The sequence below is a fragment of the Stomoxys calcitrans genome, chromosome 2, assembly GCF_963082655.1.
Source record: "Stomoxys calcitrans chromosome 2, idStoCalc2.1, whole genome shotgun sequence".
In the NCBI taxonomy this organism is placed as follows: domain Eukaryota; kingdom Metazoa; phylum Arthropoda; class Insecta; order Diptera; family Muscidae; genus Stomoxys; species Stomoxys calcitrans.
The window spans coordinates 19,840,683-19,865,905 of NC_081553.1; the positions used below are offsets into that span (position 1 = coordinate 19,840,683).

The 25,223-nt window shown below is 37.4% G+C and overlaps 1 protein-coding gene across 1 annotated transcript in view; it reads right to left on the reverse strand.

Moving 5' to 3' along the window:
- Positions 1-12,865: 12,865 nt before the first annotated feature.
- Positions 12,866-25,223, reverse strand: part of LOC106080370 (synapsin) — a 69,570-nt gene continuing 57,212 nt past the window's right edge. Inside the window, 4 exon segments of the mRNA XM_013241727.2 lie at positions 12,866-14,158; positions 22,519-23,980; positions 24,042-24,209; positions 24,274-24,370. Of these exon segments, the coding sequence (XP_013097181.1) occupies positions 13,788-14,158; positions 22,519-23,980; positions 24,042-24,209; positions 24,274-24,370 (2,098 nt within the window). The 3' untranslated portion in view covers positions 12,866-13,787.

The window sequence follows — 25,223 nt, forward strand, 5'->3', positions numbered from 1 at the left end:
CAAGGAAATGCAGCTGCAGTTTGAAAATTTTACAAATTATCCGCTATTTCTACCTGTGATTAGGTGCCTATTTTGCGCATGAGCAGCGGCTTATTAATAGCATGCGGCTTAAGCATTCAATGTTCATGAAGCTGATACACATTTTACCACATTTTAAGTTGTTGTTATTTGTCTTTTATTTCGGAAGCACACCAAAGGCATGGGAGTCATAAAAGTCATTAGCACAATATGCTACTGAATGCCCTGGGAAGGTTACAATTGGATTGTTGGTGTAAACTAAAGTCCATCACATATGGCAGTAAAGAAATAAAAGCAAAGAGGTCTCAGATCTAAGAAAAATAGTAAAAAGGGATGAAGAGCTTCCTCAGTTGTCTTTGTTTCATATATTTTCAGTTTAACATGAACAATAAAATTAACGTTAATATTAGAGGCCACCGTAGCCCAGAGGTTAGCATGTCGCTGAACGCCTGGGTTCGAATCGTGGCGAGAACATCATACAAAAATGTTCAGCGGTGGTTATCCCCTCCTAATGCTGGTGAGATTTGAAAGGTATGGCCATGAAAAAACTTCTCCACAAAGAGGTGTCGCACTACGGCACGCCGTTCGGACTCGGCTAAAAAAGGAGGCCCCTTATAATTGAGTTTAAACTTGAATCGGTCAGCACTCCGTGATATGTAGGAAGTTTGCCCCTGTTCCTCAATGGAATTTTCAATTTCCATTTCCAATGTTAATATTGAAGTTTAGTTTTTGTTCTTCCCTTTCTTAGAGAAAGTGTAAATGTTGTCCTTTTTCTTTGTGAAAGAGTAGTTTTAGAAAGGTAGATTTATGGGCGTCCCGATAGTCGAGTTGGTAGCGTGATTGGATTACCAGTGCAGGGGTAGTGGGTTCGATTCCCGCCAGAAACCTTGGTCTGTCGCTACTGTGGTATCACAATGGACCTAAAATTGACGAAGTGAGTCTGTAAAGAACTGCCACTCCAACCTAACCTAATGTAGATTTAGTACACTTAACATAGGTTAGTTTAGGTTTAAAAGAGGATGCGGATATTGATGCTATCACTTGCCGCTTCTAATTTCCATAAGAAAGCTCCTAGTCCTATGTGTCGCGTAAGGATACAGAAAGCTGTACTATCCTCGTCTTCTCACAATACGAACATCCGCATAGGATTTCGTCGTTGTATCGATCGTTTTGCTGTTTGTCGCCCACCCCCTAACTCGGATTGCGTCGCCCGAAAGGCTTTGGGTTTACCAAGTTTATTGAAGACAGTCCTCTGGCTTCACAGCTAAATCGTCTGCTCTTTGCCCTTTACTCCGCTACGATCCGGCAACCGAAAGATGCGGGTTGTGTCATCCTCAGAGAAGGCCTTAATCTCCTTCTTACATTCCAAGACTGTTCGTAAGCTTATCGCGTCGATTATTATTACCCTGATGACTGCCCGTAAAGATGTTTATACTCGACGTCCACCAAACCACCTCACGCATTGCCTGATCGTCCGGATAACCGCCTGCAGGACCGTATTATGGTCAGCCAGTCGAAAACGGTGGATGTCTGCTGGATGTCCTACATTTTTCGTTGTATCCACAATGCGTACCACGGCTTTAAGTAGAAAGGTCGCAAGGCTCATAGATCTGTAGGCCTTTGGTGTTGAATAACCTACCTTGCCGGTCTTAGGTATGAAAACCGCCCTTGCCTGCTACCAGGAGTGTAAGCAAGTCCAAGGCACGCAGTGAAAATAGTGACCAGATGGGGTGCCAGATAGCCGGCCTCCTTTTGTAGTAATGCCGAAAATATACCATCAGGTCCGAGTGATTTTAATGGTTGAAAGCTGATCAAGACTTCCTTTGCTTGTGGAAAATGCGTATTTATCAAATGTCTCAACATGTCCTCTTTTGTCTCTGCTCTCACTCCCATGTCGTCTACTAATGTTTCAGTTTGGACATGCGTTTTTAAAAGAAACCTTTTCATCTTGGCATCTTTTGCCGCTCTGATAAATAGTATTGCTTGAGCCGTGAGTAATATACATCCCAATAAATTTCCGCCCTTTTAAAAGTGCTCTGCGGACACTTTTTCCAAAGTTGCTTTCCTCCCTTTGCTCAAAAAAAGTGTGATTGAAGTACCCTTTAATATAATATAGTACCCTTTCTTTACAAAATGGGTAGTTCAAGTATCCTTTCCTTAAGGCAAGGGTAGATCTAGTATCCTTTACTAAACGGTAGTTTAAGTCCCCTTTCTTTAGAGAAATCGTAGTTGAGATACCCCTTCCTTAGAGAAACGGTAGTTTTGGTGGCCTTCTTTAGAGAATTGTTAGTTGAAATACCCTTTCCGTAGATAGAGGGTAGTTTTAGTGCGTTTTCCTTAGAGAAGGAGTAGTTTTCGTACCGTGTCTTTGGCACAATTTCCTTAGAGAAGGGGTAGTTTTAGTACCCTTTCCTTAGAAAAGGGGTAGTTTTAGTACCCTTTCTTAAGAAAAAGGATTGTTTAAGTATCCTTTTCTTAGAGATAAAGTATTTCTTAGTACCTTTTCCTTAGAGAAAGGGTAGTTTTGGTACCGTCTCCTTAGAGAAAGGGTAGTTGATATACCCTTTTTTTAGAGGAAAGGTAGTTAAAGTACACTTTCGCTAGATAGAGGGCAGTTGAAGTACCCTTTCTCCAGAGAAAGGGTAGTTGAAGTACCCTAACTCAAGAGAAAGGATTACTTTAGCATCCTTTCCTTAGAGAAAGTGTAAGATAGTAATCTTTCCCTTAGATAAAGTGTAGAAGATGTTCCCATTTTTAGAGAAAGGTAGTTGAAGTGCACTTTCGCTAGAGAGAGGGTAGTTGAAGTAGCTTTCCGTAGAGAAAGGGTCATTGCTATATAAGGAAAAAAGGAGTGGGCCCAATACAGACCCCTGTGGAACACCTCTTAAGACTGGAAGATAACTAGAACAGCGGCTATCAACACATACCGATTGGCTTCTATTCGTAAGATAGGAATATATAAAATCCGTTGTTCTTTCAGAAAATTTAAATAAATGTTTCAGTTTAAGGCAAAGTATATTGGGATCAACGGAATCAAATGCTTTCGAATGATCTAAAAGAACAAGAAAGGTAACTTTATCGCTGTCAATATCACTCCTTACGTCTTCAACTATTGTACTTTCAAAAGAGCAGTAGTGCAACTGTGCTTTGGCTGGAAACCAGATTGAAAATTTGTTAGCAGCGAATATTTTTGTTTTTAATTTTTCGTTACATTTTTTGTTTTTTTTTATAAAATTTTAATTTTATTTAAGAAATTTTAGTTTTGTTTAATTTAATCTTGGTTTTATTTTTATTAAATTTATATTTAATTTTCATTTCATTGTAGTTTAAATTTTTTTACATTTTATTTTTACTTTAGATTTTAGACTTTAAATTTTTATTTTGAAATTTTTCAACTTATTATTAGTTAAATTTTTCTAATTTGAAATTTAGTTGCTTCAATCAATTTATTTTTTAACTTTTTTAAATTTAATACTCACCTCTTTTTGGCCTTTTAGTTATAATACCACAATTTAATAACACTTTATTTATTTATTTGTTATTGTAATATCTTCGGTTAGTACATATTTTTTTTTGTATTTGTATTTGTGTATAATGCTTAAATTTGAGTATTCCAATTTTTGGGATTTTGTTTTTTAGGTTTGTCTCTCATTATTATTTTCTGTATATTTATCTTCTGGGGGGGAGGGGGCTTTGTTTTAAAAAACTGTAACACTGTAACAGTACATACATAATTATATAAGTTTTGTTTTTATTCAATATAATATAGTGTATGTATATATATTTGGTTGTTGTTTTGTTATTTTTTATATTCACCAGAAAACAATAATTTATCATTAGGCATTTGAAAAACGAATAACATTCAACTGCTCGATGTATCTGCTTAGAGAAAAACCAATATTGAGGTAAAATTTAAAAGCAAAATTCACTCAATATCTGTAAGATTCACAACAGATCGAAGCAGCTGCTTATATCGATTTCCAAACACGTTTATTTTTTTTTTAGATTTTTCTATTTATTTTTATTTATTATAAATATAATAGTTATGAATCTGATATATGTATGCATGTATGTTTTTGAATATTTGTGGTTTTGATGATAGAGTGGCTGATGCTGCTGCTGATATACGAAGATTTAGGTGTCATGTTTAAATGCTAATGCTGATGATGTGGCGATTCGTCGTGATAATGATGTTTTGTTTTTTGGTATTGTTCTTTTTTCTTTTCTTTTTAAATTAAATTCATAGTTTTGTGATTTTTGTATGTGTGTAAATATAAATTGTACTTATAGAAAGTGTAAACAATTAAAAATTGTTAAAAATATTTTAATATTTAGAATATGAAGAAGCCTAAAAATTTAATTTATATATAAAGTGAGGATATAGTTTGTTACGTAGATATTAGATAATCATAGTAGATAGTTAGTAGAGAATTCCAAGAGTGAGAGAGATATATAATTGAGTATAGGACTATAGAATTTGCTTAACAACAAAAAAAAATATAGTTAAACAAATAAAAAGGCGTTAAGTTCGACCGGGCCGAACTTTGGATACCCACCACCTCGGTAAACCATGTTTCATTAAAATCCGGTGAAAATTGCATACCTTATGTCCCATAGCAGTTATATCGAAATATGTTCCGATTTGGAACAAATAATAATGAGTACCGTAGCATTTGTCGAGCTCTTGCCACGGTATCTCTTTTTAGGCAAGCAAAGGATGAAATAAAAGAATTGCTATGTTATTGGAACAATATCAAGTTATTGTTCATTTCAGACCACAATTGAACTGAATATTGGAGACCATAGTAGAACTCATCGTGTAAAATTTCAGCCAAATCCAGTAAAAATTGCGCACTTACATAGGGAGATCGGTTTATAGGGGAGATGTATTAGGCTATAAACCGATTCATGCCATATTCTACACGTATGTTAAAGGTCATGAGAGTAGGTGTTGTACAAAATTTCAGCCAAATCGGATAAAACTTGCGCCCTTTAGAGGCCCAAGAAGTCCAGATCTCATATCGGTTTATATGGCAGCTATATCAGGTTATAGACCGATTTCAACTATTCTTAGCACAGTTGTTGACAGTTATAAAAAAAACGCCTCAAGAAAAATTTCATCTAAATTGGATAATAATTGCGTCCTCTAGTGGCTCAAGAAGTCAAGACCCCAGATCGTTTTATATGGCAGCTATATCAGGTTTTGAACCGATTTAAACCATTCATACCACAGTTGTTGGAAATCATAAAAAACACGTCGTACAAAATTTCTGCCAAATTGGATAATAATTGCGTCCTCTAGTGGCTCAAGAAGTCAAGACCCCAGATCGATTTATATGGCAGCTATATCAGGTTATGAACCGATTTAAACCATTCATACCATAGTTGTTGAAAGTCATAACAAACCACCTCATGCAAAATTTCTGCCAAATTGGATAATAATTGCGTCCTCTACTGGCTCAAGAAGTCAAGACCCCAGATGGGTTTATATGGCAGCTACATCAGGTTATGGACCGATTCAAACCATTCTTACTTAATTTCAGCCAAATCGGATAATAATTGCGTCCTCTAGTGGCTCAAGAAGTCAGGACCCCGGATAGGTTTATATGGCAGCTATATCAGGTTATGGACCGATTTAAACCATTCTTACTTAATTTTAGCCAAATCGGATAATAATTGGGTCCTCTAGTGGCTCAAGAAGTCAGGACCCCAGATAGGTTTATATGACAGCTATATCAGGTTATATACCGATTTCAACCATACTCAGCACAGTTGTTGGAAGTTATACCAAAACAACTCATACAAAATTTCAGCCAAATCGGATAAGAATTGTGCCCTCTAGCGGCTCAAGAAGTCAAGATCCCAGATCGGATTATATGGCAGCCATATCAAAACGTGGACCGATATAGCCCATTTTCAATCCTAACCGACCTACACTAATAAGAAGTATTTGTGCAAAATTTCAAGCGGCTAGCTTTACTCCTTCGAAAGTTAGCGTGCTTTCGACAGACAGACGGACGGACATGGCTAGTTCGACTTAAAATGTCATGACGATCAAGAATATATATACTTTATGGGGTCTTAGACGAATATTTCGAGGGGTTACACCCAGAATGCCGAAATTAGTATACCCCCCATCCTATGGTGGAGGGTATAAAAATAATCCGATCGGAACCATATACGACACGGATGTCGAAAAGCATAACATAAGTCACTGTGTCAAATTTCAGTGAAATAGGATTATAAATGCGCCTCTTATGGTCCCAAAAGCTAAAACCGAAAGATCGTTCTATATGGCATCTATATCCAAATCTGGACCGATCTGTGCTATATTGCAGAAGTATATCAAGGGGTTTAACCTGACTCACTGTCCCAAATTTCGGCGACATATGACAATAAATGCGCCCTTAATGGGCCCAAAACCTTAAAGGTCTATATGGCAGCTATATCCAAATTTGGACCGATCTGGGCCAAAATGACGAAGGATATCTAAGGGCCTAACACAACTCACTGTTCCAAATTTCAGCGAAATCGGACAATAAAAGTGCCATTTATGGGTGCAAGACCCTTAATCGGAGGATCGGTCTATATGATAGCTATAACCAAATCTGGACCGATCTGCGCCATATTGCAGAAGTATATCAAGGGGTTTAACCTAACTCACTGTCCCAAATTTCGGCGACATCGGGCAATAAATGCGCCTTTTATGGCCCAAAACCTTTAATCAAGAAATCGGTCTATATGGCAGCTATAACCAAATCTGGACCGATCTGGGCCAAATTAACGAAGAATGTTGAAGGGCCTAAGACAACTCACTGTCCCAAATTTCAACAAAATCGGATAATAAATGTGTCATTTATGGGTGCAAGACCCTAAATCAAGAAATCGGTCTATATGGTAGCTATAACCAAATCTAAACCGATCTGGGCCTAATAAACGAAGGATGTCGAAGGGCCTAACACATCTCGCTGTTCCAAATTTCAACAAAATCGCATAATAAATGCGGCTTTTATGGGTGCAAGACCCTAAATCGGAGGATCGGTCTATATGGCAGCTATAATCAAATCTGGACCGATCTGGGCCAAATTAACGAAGGATGTTGAAGGGCCTAACACAACTCACTGTCCCAAATGTCAGCAAAATCGGATAATAAATGTGTTATTTATGGGTGCAAGACCTAAATCGGAGGATCGGTCTATATGGGGGTTATATCAAGATATAGTCCAATATAGCCCATCTTCGAACTTAACCTGTTTATGGACAAAAAAAGAATCTGTGCAAAGTTACAGCTCAATATCTCTATTTTTAAAGACTGTAGCGTGATTTCAACAGACAGACGGACGGACATGGCTAGATCATATTAGATTTTTACGCTGATTCAAATGAATATACCCCCATACTTCGGTGGTGGGTATAACAACATTTTCTATAGAAGGAAAATGTTTTGGTAAATGTTTTGTTTTTTGGCAATTTTTTACCAATAATTATGTCATTCGCTTGTTGTTTCCTTCCTATACTCAATTTGTTCAACATTTTCTTGGATAAATGATAACTTTTGTCATGTATTCTTCATGAAAAGAACTCGGGATTAACAGACGGACATTGGAATCTTTAGATATATGTAAAGTTATGGTGATATTAATTGAATATTTTCTTTAATTAAAATCAGCATAAATGTCCACCAAACATTTTCAATAATGAAGAACCAAATACACATAGATTATTATGTATGTATATCTCTTAGTTTACCCATATACAATATCTATACACATCTATATATATATATATATGTATTACTGTTTATTGGTATTTGTTATTAACATTCATCATTATATGTTGGTGTATGTGTTTTTTGTTTCGAAGCATTCGTTGTCAGTGTCAGTGAATAACTCTACTGTGATTATAGCGACCCCTACCATACCTTGAAAGTGTAAAGAGGATCCTTTAGCCATTTAGGTGAGGAGATCAGGGTCCACTATTGGTTGTTCTTTGTTTTCAGCAACATAGTATTAATTATATATGTTTGATTGTTTAGCTAAAATTGTACTAAAAGCATTGTTGTTGTTGTTTATAGTAATTTATTCATAAAAAGAGAAAATCCAACAACAAAATAATAAACATATAATTGTTTAACATAACATAATAACATTGCCTTAATAATTAAATTGTTTTTTTGTTTGTGGTAATTCTTTTCAATTAATATCAATTTATAACGTACATACAATGAGTATTGTTTAATGGAATGTGAGAGTTGTTGTCTACTATATTTAATGTTTGTATGTGTTTTAGTATAACATTGATTGGATTTCTTTTTTTGGTTTAGCTACTGTGAAAGAAATAGTTCTATATATTCTTGTGGAAAAATTACTTTTGTGCTAGAAAAGCTAATTGGGGTTTGGGTTCAATATTCTCTAAGTGTGGAAGTTATTTCATGCTTTAAGGAGTATTTTTTTATTTATTTATTTAATCACAAATCAGATCCTGTTTTCAAATCAATTGAACATATTTACGATTATGGCACTAAGTTGAATTTAGATTGGCGCGAAAAAAATATATTTTTAATATTTTTTAAATATGTGTATATTAATCTGCTTATAAGGCGATTAAAAATATTTCTAGCTTACATATGTTAAAAGCCTGCAAAGTGTTGTAAATGCTTCCATATTTGCAGTTTGTGTAAACATTGGCAAGCTGAAGGTCAAACGTTGCAATAGTTCCGGAATTTTTGAACGGATATGTTCACGAGACATAACATAGTCAATGTTAGAAAACACTTTTCAATAAGTATGCAAAATTTGGGGATCCTAGTGGCTGCAGAGCTTGGTCCTTGGGTCTTGAAAGTTGGTCAACTCGAGCAAGTCAAATTTGAATTGCTTGCCAAACACCGATCGGCTTGATTCTTTTAAAAAAATAGAGCTCGTTTTTACAATTTTTGATTTCTAACTCGCATAACTTTTGTTTGAAGAAAAAGATATCAAAACGTGGGGTAGAGAAAAGTTATTGTAAATTTTGAAAGTAATCTGATTCTGTATATAAGTTAAACATTTGTTTACAAAAGTCTTATCAAATCACAAAATATGAGGTCAGCCCACAAAATTGTTTGACACTTTCAAAGGAATTTTTCAGCTGTTGTGCGAATTTTTCTTTATCGAACCGACATCGTTAATGAACGAAAAAAAAATCCTTTGAATTAATTATTAGGTTATTCTATAATCTAATGCTGAGTTTATATGGAACATCTGATGTATGGTCATTGTAATAGTATTGGTGAAAACAAAGGTGTATTCGACACATGTACAGATAATCATCAGTCATGGCTAAAAAATCAGAATCATTTGAGTTTTTTTCGAAGAATGACGTATATCGATTACCGTCTACAAAGAAATGTGTAATCATTAATTCACAGATATTTAAAAACACGTTCTGTGACAAATAAGGTTATAAAATGAGAAGTATAATATTAAAAGTTGAATAAAATCAACTAAAAGAAAAAAATAGATGTACCGTTTTTGGCAAAAGCTGTAATCAACACGTACACACCATGAGTACGATCATCATGATGTGCCATGTAAACCCTGCTTAAGGTTACCGATTTTAAATGTTGGTAAAAGTTAACGATAAATATAGATAAAAAGAAAGAATGTCAATAAATGTATTTCCATTCTAAATATGATTTCGGTGTAAGTAAAATGAGAAGTATAATATTAAAAGTTGAATAAAATCAACTAAAAGAAAAAAAATAGATGTACCGTTTTTGGCAAAAGCTGTAATCAACACGTACACACGATGAGTACGATCATCATGATGTGCCATGTAAACTCTGCTTAAGGTTACCGATTTTAAATGTTGGTAAAAGTTAACGATAAATATAGATAAAAAGAAAGAATGTCAATAAATGTATTTCCATTCTAAATATGATTTCGGTGTAAGTAATAATATTTTCAAGTTTTTTATTTTTCATGAATATTCTATTTTGCAGAAATGATATTACACGCCCTAGAGCAACTCCAGCGTAGCACTCGGCCCTTAAAACGTGCCAAAGAGCATCGTACGTACTGCATAAGTACGCCTCTCCCATGTGTCCAGGTCGCCGCAACCGATCGTTGCATAAAGCATTATATAAGCAATCCGAAGTTATGGATCCTCAATACCATGAAGAACGTATTTCTTACCCGATTATGGTGGAATTTGGACCGAAAACTTATTTTAGGCCCCTTAATATCCATGAAGAATGTGGTTTGGATCGGATCAAATTAGGATATACCCATCCATTGCGAATTTGCTACATATCGGCTTATCCTACTACTGCAAATATATCCATTGTGATGGAGATCACCGTGATGCAGAGTTTAGCTAATGATACTAAACGCCCGACTTTGAATCCTGGCGAGGACATGAGCAAATTTTTCAGCGGTGGTTATTCCTTCCTAATACTAGCGACATTTGTGTGGCACTGTGCCATACATAGAAGCCAATTAAAACTTTTCCCCAAAGAGATGTCGCAAGGCGCACTATGGGCGGAAATGGGAAAATGTGGCCAATCTTTCGAAATTACTCACCGAGAATAACAAAATTAAGTTAGAAAATATATGCCTTATTGTTTTATACTTGAGATATTACCTACCATATAAAATTAAGTCAATTTTTTTTATATGACACAGTATTCATTTATTTTTTTATACCAGGTTATCAGAATAGAAATTCATCGGATGGTTATACGAAGTGAACATCTTTACCGACAGTAAAATTGCCACAAGGGCAATAACAACCAGGACGGTAAGTTCACGAACAGTCTTGCAGTATAAGAAGGAGATTAACGCCTTCTCTGAGAATGGCAAAATCCGCATCGTTTGGGTGCCAGGCCATAACGGAGTAAGGGCAAATGAAAAGGCAGTCGATTTGTCGGTGAAGGCCAATAAACGTCAATAAATAAGCTGAAGCCTTTCGGGTCGACGCAGACCGAGTTAAAGGAGTGGGCGACGAATGCGCATGCAACATTGTGGAACAGCAAAACGGTCGGTAGGATGGCGAAAATCCTATGGGGGCATCCAGATCGTTAGAAGACAAGGCTATTACTGAAAGGAAGTAAGAGGGAGGTCAGTATAGCTATTGGTATCATAACGGGACACATAGGACTACGAGCTTACTTATGTAAAATCTGTGCTACAAGTGATAGCATGCGTAGGGCATGCGGGGAAGATTATGAGACGTTGGAGCATTTTCTTTGTCATTGTCATGGTTTTTACAGTTGTAAATATCCTACTAAAATACAGTTTACCATACCACAATATGTCATAGTTAAGCTAAAAGATTTCATGACTTCTAGAAAGTTTTAAGAAAGACATGAACCAACTTAGGGGAGTGGTATTGAAAACAATTAAGAATTTTGTAAGTAGCACGGAATTCTTAACTTGAAATTTTCTTTTTAGAGGATACTTTTTAGTTTTTAGAGCTCACAACAAGCCGATTACTGACTCAGGTATATGTCCATAGTGGCATGGGGCGGATTACTATATGCACCCTATTTTCAACCTAACCAAACCTAACCTAGATTATATTAACTCCTCTTGCGCTGAATTTTCCTTTGTGCAATGTATGAAATGCTTTGTGACTTCACTACAACTTACTATACGATAAGACCAAATTTATCTTTACATAGACAATTAGTTAAAGTTAGTAAAGTATCAACCTTATTCCGATATTTTACACTTATTGCCATAGTTTTTAATATGGTTGTAAATATCTTACTAAAATATGGTTTACACAACACGTCATAATTAATCGAAAAGATGTATACTTTGAAAAAACGAATTCATATGAGCTGCCCTGTAGGTTGGATTTAATGATTTCTAGAATGTTGTAAGAAAGACAATCTTATTGAAACATTAACCATCAAGATCGAGTTAAAGAAGAACGCGCAATATCACAATATAAATCTTGTACTGAAACACATAATGTGTTTTATTATAGAACTTTACAGTACAGTGAAGAACTATGCAGTACAGTGAAGAACTATACAATACAAATCACGATTAATCGGTAATTATAAACAGCTATTGCATGATATCGATAACTTACCAATACACAAACTTCAAGTATTCTAGTTTTCTCAACTGGAGCAACTAGAAGGTATATTTCCTTCTCTTATACTCGTAACTATGGTTCCTCAAAAGGAGCAGTTAGTTCAAAATTTGATCTTTCTCTTAGTAAGCAGATTAATACGTAAAAGTAATTGAACTTCAACAATTTGCCAATGTATATAATCAAATCATGTTATTCAATGTATGCTGTATATGATGTGTATGAGTATTATATGTTGATGTATTGCAATAATGTTATGTTTGTTAATGATTATAATATATTTATGAAATACATATAAATAAAATAATATTTATTTGGTTTTGGAAAAGGTTAATTGGAATATAGCTTTACTTTTTTAGTTTTCGTTACCTAAACAAATTCTCTTTTTCGGTTACTTGGTTAAATCTTTAAGGGGAATTTTTTTTTCTCATCTTCATCTCTTGTTGCCTTTGCGTATATTGTCATTGTATTTTCATAGTGTCTCATGTTGGAGTATTAAGTATTAAGTATTATTATTGTTTTTTGTTTTTGTTTTTTTCTTTTCAATTTATAAGTAAATATGTTATGTATCTATGTTTTGTTTTTTTGTAATTTTGTTTGAATGTATAGAAGTATATAAGTTTATATGTATGCATGTAAGTATTTCATTTGTATGTATATTTGTATTGTAATGTATAATCATATAAATCAGTTTTTTTATATATTCCTTCTGTATTCTTGTAATTTTCATCATATTCATAGTTTTATCATAATATAATATAAAGAGTTAGAGCATCGATAATTATATATTTGTATAGAATTCAACATTGGGTATTGAAAGAAATTCGATAAACTTACAAACGTAACAAATCGAAAGGAAATGAGAGTACATGTATGTTTCTAATATCCGTTTCCCTTGAATTGTGCGCTATGGTGAAATGCTTGCGTGCGTTTGAATTCTAAGGTTAGCTTGGGAAAAGAGTAGGCCTGGTAAAGGTTTGGCTTTAGCATTTTTTTGTAATTTGCTTGTTTTCTTTTTGGGAGGGTTGGGGAACTTACTTAAATTATCTAAGGAAATCTGCAAACTCCTTTATTCATTCATTATTATTTTGAAATGTGCTTTCTTTTAAATTTTTTCCGTTTAGTCATTCTTCATTTTGGGGAAATCTTTAAATTCTTTTATCAAACTTAACATATAGAGTCTCTTAAACAAATAAACACAGAGTTGCATGTGATTAGCATATAGCATTTAAGGAGTTAAATAGTATGTTCTTTAGTTGAATAGGTCAAGTCATAGTAATGCGTGGGTTTGAGTAACATTTTCAAAGGAGTCCCATGAAACCAGGAAACTTTGGAGGCCATGTCTTCGTTTGCCCAGGATTAGCAGTTCATAAAGGATGGTAAAGACTACAACAATGATGATGATGATGACAATAACATATGATGATGACCATGACTTTTTGTAAGTGTTGAGTGTCAAGAAGTAACAGTCTATACTGCACTTTTAGAATTGCTTCTTTTATATTTGTTAATTGTTATTTGTTTTTAAATTTTTTTTGTTTTAAGGGAGGAAAAACTGTTCATTTAACATTTGTTAATGATTATTTATGGTGGTTAATGGTGGTTCTTGTTAACACTAACACTAATAAAAACTTTATGAGGTTTTTGGAATTTTTTTCTTCTTTCTTTCGCCATTTCATTTCCAGAATTTATTTCAAGTCCAAATCATCATCATCATTATTATCCTGTTGCTTACTTCTCCAGCTGGAATAAGAGCTAACACTGCCAGTGCTGCCTGCCACTTTGCTATCGCTGTAATCACTGAAACCGGCATTTTGTATACCCTCATAGATTTTGTAGGGTGCCGTTGATCCCATATTGCTGCGATCCGATGTAACACTCATGCTTTTGGAGGAGCCAAAACGATCTGTCTTATAGCTGGGCACCGAGGAGCTGCCGAATATGAGTTCAGCATCTGATAGAGAGCCACCGGATCGGGTAAATTTACCACTACCATAAGAGGGTATGTTGTTGCTATCACCAAAGATAATATCCATATCTGAAGCTTTATTTTGAGGTCCTATTTTAGAAAGGAGAGAGAGGCATAAACTAATTATTAAATGGGTTTTGGATAGATTTTATGCATATTTTGAAGATTTGGTGAATATAGTAGTATGAGCTTAAAGGTGATTGGTGCTGTATAGGCCTTTGCGTTTACACTGAATAGCGATGTGAGTTTGCTTATGAGGGTGAGAAGTGAACATTAAAACTTGATATTGAAATACAATTTTAGAAATAAAATCAAATAAATTTGTAAAAAGAAAAATCTTGAATAAGTTAAAGGGTGATTTTTTTATGAGTTATGTTTTTGGATGTGTCAGCATTGGCTGATACTTGTGGCCAAACATCATCTCTGAAAGTGAAAAGTCTTTAGTATATTCTGCCATTTCATCATTCGGAAACTCACAAATAAGCAACAGCTGAAAATCGTGCTCTGTGGCAAATGTCGATGAAAATCCACTATTTTATCCAGCTATTGTGTTGAGAGATAAGGCTTATTCTTGGCTAAAGGGCGGTATTCATTGCCATGACAAATGCATTGACATATCCTTAGCAAAATTTTCGTTACCGGTAACATTACCGAAAATTCCGCTTGCAGTTACGTAGCTCAAATTAAACTTTCTTTGCCTAACAGGGTAACATGATAGGCATTGGAAAGTTTTTTCTTGCAATTACGAATGAAAATGTATGTTTTGATAGGTTCAGTCAGTACAAATGTACTTTTTAGTAGTCTGTGATAAATGTAGATGAAATCCACTGTTTTATTCAATTATTGTTTTGAGAGATAAGGCTTATTTCTGGCTAAAGGGCGGTATTCATTGCCATAACAAGTGCACTGACATGTCCTTAGCAAAATTTTCGTTACCGATAACGTTACCGAAAATTTTTTTGGGCTTCAGACCCTTTATCGGGAGGTAGGTCTATATGTCAGCTGTATTTAAATATAGTCCGATCTGAACCATATTTGGGTCATATGCTGGGAGGCCTTGAACTACTCATTGTTTAAAATTTTTGCGAAATCGAATTAAAAATAAAGCTTTTATGGGCTCAAGACCCTTTATCTTGTGATCGGTCTCTATGGAAGCTATATCTAAATATAGTTCGATCTGCCCCATATTTCGGTCCTATGTTGGGAGGCTTAAAGCTACCCACTGTTTCAAACTTCAGTGAAATCCGTTAAAAAATAAAGCTTTTATGGGCTTCAAACCCTTTATTTAGATATAGCTGCCATATAGATCGATCTCCCGGTCTATATGACAGCTATATTGAAATCTAGTTCGATCTGAACCATATTTGAGACTGATGTCGGGAGACCTAAAACTACTTATATTGTTTACAATTTCAGCAAAATTTGCCCATGAACATTGCACTAAGGAACTGGGGCAAAACTCTCTCACATCACTGAGTGCTGTTCGATTTAAATTTTAAGCTCAATGATAGCGGCCCCTTATCATTGAGCTTAAAATTTATAGCCGACTCCGAACGGCGTGCCGCATTGCGAAACCTCTTGGGGGAGAAATTTTAACATAGCATAGCAACTCACAAATGTTGCTAGCATTAGGAGGGGATAACCACAGCTGAAAATTGTTTTTTGACATTCTCACTAGAATTCGAACCTAGGCGTTCAGCTTCAAAGGCGGACATGCTAACCACTGTGCAATACATTTCTTATGGCGACGAAAATTTTGTTTGCGCTGCGTACCGCCCTTTAATCGATACGTAAACAAACAAAACTGTTGCATTTGGGTTAATGAGCAGCCACATGCCCAAGGCGGATTTAAAAAGTTGGTCTCACGCGAACAGCTGTTAACAGCCGGCCGGGTTTGACGGTATTAAGATGTCAGATTTTTGTTTGCATTCTCTTTGTTGTTATCTTCTTTCTCGCATATTCGCCTCTCATGTACACAAATTTGTTTGCGTGTGTTGACAAAACGACGATCAGCTTGATGGCAAGATGGCGGATTGCACCATATGATTTGTGGTTGTTGTACAAATGGGACCACCTTTAATTGTTTCGCCATGCCACATGCCGTTTCTGGGGTATTCAGGAAAAAAATACAATTTGTGTTTGTGTTGCAGTTTATGGGCTGGTGGCGACATCGGTTTCTTCTTGTTCAAAGTCGACCGTGAGAGAAACGTTACCGTGAACGGGACCGGTGCAAAATTGGACCATACGAAAAGACATTGAACTGGAGCCTCAGGTCACATTAACATTTATTTGCGAGGTTAGCATGTCCGCATATGAAGCTGAACGCCTGGGTTCGAATCCTGGCGAGACAATCAGTTCGGATTCAGCTATAAAAAGAAGGCCCCTTGTCATGGATATGTGAGAAGTTTGGCCCTGTTCCTTAGTGTAATGTTCATGGGCAAAATTTGCATTTGCATTTGCAAGTAAATGACTAAAATCGATTAATCGATTCCAATGCAGTTTTGAATTTATAAAGGAAACGTGTCTATTTTATTAGATTTGGAAAACAAACTTTGCCAAACAAATCACCCTTTACAAAAACACATAATTTAAACAAAAAAGCTTAGGTGCAGAGCGTGCTATAGGATGATTGACAGTTAAAGCTCCACATTAAAAATGAAACAACAATAAAAAATCAAATTATAGGTGATTGATAGTTGATGGTGGTTGTGGTGATGTTAATGGTAATGATAATAGATGCATTATGATATTCTTCAATGTGAATATGCGATTGATATGTTTATGCGAATATTGAAATAGACACAGACAATTCGAAATAGTCATTAATAGCTTGTGTCATGTCATAGAATTTCCACTCCCCCATCTATCCATTCACGTGCTGAATCATTCTGGCCATAATTGCGTAGCGTAGTTTTGTGAGAAAAAGGATTTAATATAAAGTGTCGAAGCGAGGTGCTTTAAACGGTAGTAGCTTTGAAGCTTGCGTGTTCTTGATTTTGTTTTTTTTATTTTGATTTGGTTTTGAAAACGTTGCATTTACTCATCCAACTTCCTTATCCAGTAAAAATCGAATTCGAATTTAACAAGTGTTGTTGAGAGTGGATGAGTGTGAGTGTGTGTGTGTGTTGTTTTCTTCTTATCACCGATATGTAGAACATGATATTTCTAATTTTTTTCCGAAAATGTATCCATTTTACGTCCCATCTCTAAAACAAATCAAATCGTTAATTGAAAGTTATTGCTGTTGTGGTTGTTGACGGCTGAAGCGGGTGCAGCTGTTCACATTTGTTGTTGTTGTTGTTTTTTACTTATAGGCTTGTGGTGAGTAACACAGCTGTGTTCATTGTCAATAGCAGTGATTTAAGAGAGGGTATTCGTTATCGTAGAGTTTTTTTTTCACATTCTTCTATGGTGATTGCATATTAGAGGTTGATATGAATAATAACTTATCAAAGAAGGTATTGCTAATTTTTTCCACTAACAGTAGTTGTTTCTTTAACATTTAATCATCTATAGGTGGATATAACTAGAGGACAGTGTGGGCCAGAGGTCTACATTGAGAAACCAGATACTGAGTTATGTTTTCGACTGCCTGACCATAATACGGTCCCGCAAGCCTAGAAACGGGCGATCACAGACTTTGAGTATGAACGAACAGTAAACTGGTTATCAGTAAAATAACAATCGGAACGGTAAGGCCTCGAACAGTCTTGTAGTGTAAGAAGGAGATTAACGTCGTCTCTAAGGGTGGCACGATCTATATCATTTGGGTGCCGGGCCATAGCAAAGTAAGGGGGGATGAAATAGCAGGCAATTTGGCAGTGAAGGCCAGTGGACTGCCGTCAATAAACTTGGATAACCCAAAGACTTTCGGAGCGACGCAGTCCGAGTTAAGGGCATGGGTGACGAATGCGAATGGAACGGCGAAACGCTCGGTAGGATGAAGAAAATCCTATGGGGAGATCTAGATTGTAAGAAGACGAGGCCATTGCAGAAAGGAATTAAGAAGGAGGTCAGTAAAGCTTTCGATATCATAACGGTGCACATAGGATTACGAGGGGGGATGAAAGAGCACACAATTTGGCAGTGAAGGCCAGTTGATTGCCGTCAATAAACTTGGATAACCCAAAGACTTTCGGAGCGACGCAGTCCGAGTTAAGGGCATGGGTGACGAATACGAATGGAACGGCGAAACGCTCCGTAAAACGACGAAAATCCAATGTGGAGATCTGGATTGTACGAAGACGAGGCTATTGCGGAAAGGAAGTAAGAAGGAGGTCAGTAAAGCTTTCGATATGATAACGGTGCACATAGGATTACGAGGGGGGATGAAAGAGCAGACAATTTGGCAGTAAAGGCCAGTGGACTGCCGTCAATAAACTTGTATAACCCAAAGACTTTCGGAGCGACGCAGTTCGAGTTAAGGGCATGGGTTACGAATACGAATGGAACGGCGAAACGCTCGGTTGGATGAAGAAAATCCTATGGCGAGATCTAGATTGTAAGAAGACGAGGCCATTGCAGAAAGGAAGTAAGAAGGAGGTCAGTAAAGCTTTCGATATCATAACGGTGCACATAGGATTATAAGTTGAAAAATTGCAAATTTTGCCCATAAACATGAACTTGTCATATATCAATGAGTGCAGTCCGATTCAAGTTTAAGCTCAATGATAAGGGGCCTTCGTTTTATGGCCGAGGCCGAACGCAACATCTCTTTGGAGAGAAGTTTTACATGACATAGTACCTCACAAATGTTGCCAGCATTAGGAGGGAAAAACCACCACCGAAAATTTTTTCTGATGGTCTCGCCAGGATTCGAACCCAGGCGTTCAGCGTCATAGGCGGACATGCAAACCTCTGCGCAACGGTGGCCTCCACCAGGATTACGAGGTCACTTGTGCAAAATCGGTGCGGCAAGTAAAAACATGTGTAGGAATGAGACGATGCACAGTGGAAATAAGTCTGATATTTTTGAACGGATAAAGATATCAGCAAGAAATTATAGATGGTTATAGATGAGCTTTTCACCCAGTGATGTGCCCTAGAAGGTCCGGGTGCCCATTGGTGGGAGTTCAAAGTTGTTTAATTCGGACCTAAAACATTTTGATCGGGCAAAATGCCTACCAAATGTTGACATCTCGCCTAATCGCGCATTCGGAAGATGTGAAAATCAGTCAATCCTATATGAATGAATTGACATATCTTTATGAGATTTGAAATGTATAGAGTGGAGATGTTTGTTAGACGATATAAAAAATTTCAGGTTCGTAGAAATCCTGGGCCCTATACGTGAGCCCTCTGATTAAGACATCCCCTATCAATTTTTGTTTGTGCTGCGAAATATTCATTTGAGGTCCGATTTCCCAAATTCCTTAACTTGTTGGAAAGTGCTTCTCAAGCCCTATAAAATGCATGCCATTTTGTGCCCAATATATCTAATAGTTGACTTATAAAATATTTTTTTTTAATGTTGCTGTACTATTCTACTATATCCGTACCCTGAACAAAATGTTGTAGGGTCGAGATGACCAACTTTGAAGGGCCACCAATGGGCCCCAGGCGTTCTACGGTTTAACATCTCAGCTATAACCATCTAAAATTTCGTGTCCGTTCAAAAATGGCAGACTTATTTCCACAAATATTCTATTCCATCCTATTGTGCGATTGACCATTTTCTTTGGCTAACAGACACTGTCACTTATGTGGGGATATAGTACCTGATATGAACCAACTAAGGGGCGTAGTATAAACAACAATTAGGGATTTTGTAAGTAGCACGGAATTCCTGATTCAGATATCTATATCGATGTTACTTTTTAGTATTTAGAGCGCACAACAAGCCGACTACTGCCTTAGGTATATGTCCACACTAACGTGGGCGGATTTATATCCGCACCCTCTTTTCCTAACCTATAACAACATTGAACAATTGAAACATCGCTATAGCTACCTCTTTTTTGACAGCTATATCTTAAGTCACATCTGTACCAAATTTAGGTCGGGTGTCAGGAGGCTAAAAATAACTCACTGTTTCAAACTTCAGCGAAATCGGTTAATAATAAAGCTTTTATGGGCTTCAGATCCTTTATCGGAAGATCGGTCTATATGACCGAAAAATATGGTCCGATCTGTACCAAATTGAGGTCGGGTATTAGAAGGCTAAAAATAACTCACTGTTTAAAATTTCAGCGAAATTGGTTAAAAATAAAGCTTTTATGGGCTTCAGACCCTTTATCGGGAGATCGGTCTATATGACAGCTATATCTAAATATAGTCGGATCTGAACCATATTTGGGTCAGTTGTCGGGAGGCCAAAAACTATTCATTGTTTCAAATTCCAGCAAAATGGGATGCAAATTAAAGTTTTTATGGGCATTAGACCCTTGATCGGAAAATCGGTCTATATAGCAGCTATATCGAAATATGGTCCGATTTGGCCTGTTCAAGAACTTAACCGGCGTGCATCAAAATTTCAACTCAATATCTCGATTTTTGAAGACTCTAGAGTGATTACAACAGACGGACGGACAGACGGACATCGGTAAATCGCCTTAGAATTTTACGACGATCCGAAATATATATACTTTTTAGGGTCGGAAATTGATATTTCGATGTGTTGCAAACGGAATGACTAAATGAATATACCGCCTATCCTATGGTGGTGGGTATAATAATGGGAGTTTTCGGCTGTTTCTTTAAAATTGTACTCCTGTATACGAAATTAAGACGGTGATTTTGAAAGACCAGGTGATATTTCTCGTCCGTAATACAATGTCGATAATATAGTGTCACACATAATGCAGTGTCAGTATTTTTTGTTTTGTCGGGAAAGAAATTAAAATATAGTTCAGCACAAATCCAAAATATTTCTCATCTTTTGATATTGACATTTGCTTCCTAGGAAACTGAAGGCTAAAAATACCATCTTATATATTTCACTGAATGGAATGGACCCCATCTTAAGCCAATCATCACTCCTAGGTTTAGAATAGCATCCTTGTTCATGCGTTTTCAGTGCATTGAAAATTGTTTCTATCGACACATCCTGTATATGGCAGCAATACCACTTTTTCTAAGAATAACACAAGATTGCTTTGAAAAAATGTCCAACGCTAAATTGTGATCTAAGCTTCCACCTTCCGTTGGTTTTAATGACAATAAAAATTTGGCATAAAAATCCCCAACAACCGAATATGCGAACACCCCATGTGTTGGCACTTCATTATCCAACACAAGGTGCGTTGGCACATAAAAACCAATTCCATATTAGATAATTATTATAGGACCTTTGCACCTGGAAACTATGGGCAAACTGCTCATAATCTCCCTACAACTCATTGTGAGTTAATATATGGGCGAGACTTTTCGATTTCTTCAACGAATAGAAAAAAAAAACAGTATATAAATAACGTTTCACTTCAAATCGACTGCTATTGCAATGTGCACAGTGGTCAGCGTCATTGCAGTGTGCACTGTGGTAATGTAATTATTTTGAATATTAAATTTACAATTACATATTATGTGGATGCAATATAATTGTTGTTTTTGTACTTGTTGTTGTTGCAAATGCGAGATTTGTAATTTTATTATTTTTTGGTTTGTTTGTTGTAATGTGATCGATAATGATGGGTATGAACTTACAAAGTCGCCGTTCATCTACATCTATAAATAGACAGACATATGGGTAGATAGTAGTAGTAGTAGTAGGTAGATGGTTGGTTGGTCGATGAATGATTGGATAGATTGAATAGTTGGGCATATGGCTTTGTGGGTAGATAGGTGATGAACCACACACTACACTCAAAACGGTCGAACGAATACAACATGCATTTCGAATTATGAGAAAATTTCTCGGTTTTCGTTAGTTTTTTGGTTTTAATTTGCGCTAATAAAAATGATCGTAGTTTTTGATTTCATTTGCCATAAATAATTCCAGACTAGCTAGGATTCGGGAAGGGAAAGTAGCCACACAATGACTGTTGATGATGGCAATGATAACGAAGATGAGGATGGTGTACATTTTTGTTTTTGTAAGGGAGGGAGTTGGTAGTTTAACCATTTAGAATGCATTATGCATTTCCGGTGTTCGAAAACCTTTAATAGGAGGGCGAGTGAAGAGGGGCCGTTGCGTACGTTCTACTTGGCGTCTTTTAGCCGCGTCACATTCGTTGGCTCGCGCTTTGGAATGATTTTGTGAATTATATGGGAATGATGGTTTTTTTTCTGGTTTTGGTGGTGGTGTTGGTGGTGGTTTTAATGATGGTGGTGGTAGTAGTAGAAGGTAAGAATACATAGAGTTATGGACTGATTCAATGCGGTGATGATGTGACGAGGACGCTGAGGTTTGAGGTTTGATAATGAGAAGATGAAAATCTATGGTATTTTGAATCATTTTTAGGATTTACGCAGTGTAAGGCTGACCAGCAATACACCAACGGCTAGATAATTACCATTGCTTTCGGAGCGCGAATATGAGGGCCGAGTATATGAGGGCATATCGGTGGCAGCGTTATAGCCATTCGATGCTGCAGCAGTGGACTGGGCATCTTCATTGGTTGTGGCCCCTACTGCTGGTGTGGTGCTGACCACTGCCGGAGCACTGTACACACTGGCGGAGCGTGTACCCAAAACGGAGGAATTCGTACGTCCAGTGGTGTTGTTCCAATCATTGCTGACTGCTCCAGTTATTCCGGTGGTGGCCGCAGCCCCAATTGTAGTTATCTTGGTATTGCCTGTATTCTGGCTAGTGTGTCCCAGGCTGGTGCTGGCCGTTGGATTACTCATGGTGGCGGTGTTGGTGGTGTCCATGCGTGTTATGGTCTCTATGGAAGTGGAGCTGCCATAAATGTAGCTAGTCTTGTCTTTGTTGGAAGCCGTCGAACTTTGGTAGGTGTTGCTCGAATTGGTGGCTACAGATGCGGCGGTCTGTGGTGGTGGTGGCGGTGGCCTTGATGGTGGTGGCGGTGACTTGAAGTTGCTGTCGGTGCGAACATTGATGCGAGATGAAATTGATGAGGCCGAAATCGATGACGATGAGGTGGTGGACACAGTGCTGCCTATGGTGGCCGTGGTGGTGCTGGCCTTTATGGTGCCCTTGTCGAAGGGATTAACCCTCTCCTGGGGTTCGAAATTGGTGACCGGCTTGTATTTGGACTCATCTAAAACGCTGGAAGAGGGCTTGCTGCTCGAACTTACACTGCCTGCGGTGAGAGTCGACGTAGACGAGGTGTCCGAGCGGGCATCCGCAGGTCCTTCGGCTGACTTCGCCGAATTGGGCTGGGTCGATATCACCGACTCGCCAATTCCCGAAGAGGCCGAGGCACTAGACTTACCCGTTGTAAAGGAGAACTGCTTACCCAAGAACGAGCTGCCGGCACTGGTGATGCCGCTGACATTAATGCCAGCCATGCTACCGGTGCCGCGACCACTATCGCCACCCACGCCATTGGCCGATTCGCTCGCTGTTCTTCCGCGTTTTTTGTTCGCTAATTCCTACATGTCACCAAATATGCCCGCAAAGGTCTTCCTCAAATTCTTCATGGTGTCCTCCGCATCCTCGACCACAGAGCTTTGGGTTTGCGGAGGACGTTGAGGTGTCCTGGAGGCCGTTGAAATATTAGAAGCCTGTGAGGTTTGCGAATCGCGACGATTGACACCACCGCCCGCCGAAGAAGCAGCTTCTTCGGGCACTTCGGAAATGCTGCTGCGACTACTCAAGCGACCAATGGAGCCCACAGCTGGGGAAGTGCGCTCGGGTATGGGTGGAGGTCCACCCATGGGTGCTGGTCGGGGGCCAGTTGGGGCAGCTGGAGGCAGGCCAATTTCATCGGTTGGACTTTGGCCGCGCGAAGAGACCGAGGGTAGTTTGCCATGACCGCCTACATTTTGATTGGCCCCAGGTCGGCAGACATTCTAAACAATAATGAAATGATATCACAGCTTTTCTTTGTCTGGGGTTATTTTAGAGACTTACCTGCATGCGTGAAGATACCAAATCGGCTATCTGCCGGCGATCATCCTCCTGCGAGTCACCCATCAAAGCAAATGTACTATCCGATGCTTTGATAATATGCTCACGCCCATCCTTGCCCACCACTACGGAAACACCGCACACTTCCATGCCACCAAAGAGTTCGGAGATCTGAAATAAATGTTTTGCGTTGAGAAACCTATTCATGGGAAAAGGTTAATGATCCCTGGGTTACCTCATCCACCCATGACTTGTATTTCTCTGTAAGAGTAATTTGCTCCAACATTGCTGAACCTTGATTTGTCTTCCAGTTACCGGTAATGGATTTACGCCTACGGCACATGGAATTGTTTTAAGAAAAAGAGACATTTACATCAATTGCTTGTCATAAACTTTCGTTTTCGTTATTATTTGTCATATTGGCTTTTTTATTTGTCACACGGCCAATTTGAACTCTTTAGAGCCAAACATCAAGTTCATTAACATGTTGACGCCAAGTGTTTATTTACCATGTAGGTGGTTTTATTTAACGACTCAATTTGTTTTCTTGTGTTTTTGCATAATCGTTAAAAATGTTTTGCGTGCATTAATTTTACCGCACATTTGTTGAAAAATTGCTGTGGTTGTCTTAACGGTCGGTAGGCAAGAGGACTTTGGGGATATTTCTTGGAATACAATCATAAGTTTGGGGGGAAAGATGGCAAAGGTCATTCATTTGTTTAAAGAGAAATTGAAGAACATTGGTCCCCAAGTTAGTATTGCAGTAAAAGAGTGAAAATCTTCATCTGCATTTGAAGTACTGAGAATTGGTCATTAATCTCCCAGGGTAGAGATTTTTTACAAAATATGTCTCTGAAATTATTTTTTTTATCAAACAAAAAGTTCACATTTATTTGAAGTTGGGATTCCATTTTTTCTATCTGTCCCCAACGCTAAGTATATCTCCATTTGCCTCCCAAGCGGAAAATCTATCTCCATTTGTCTCCGAAGTTGAGATACCATGTTTGGAATTTGTCCCCGAAGATAGGATTCTTGCAAGTATAACTTTATTATTTTCTGAAGTTGGAATTTCTTTTTGTTGTCTGTCCCCAAATTTGGGGGTTTATACTCAAAGCCTAATAAAAATGCAAAGTTTTGGTGTACTTTTATTAATATATCCCCTAAGTTAGGTGTCTGTTACAACAA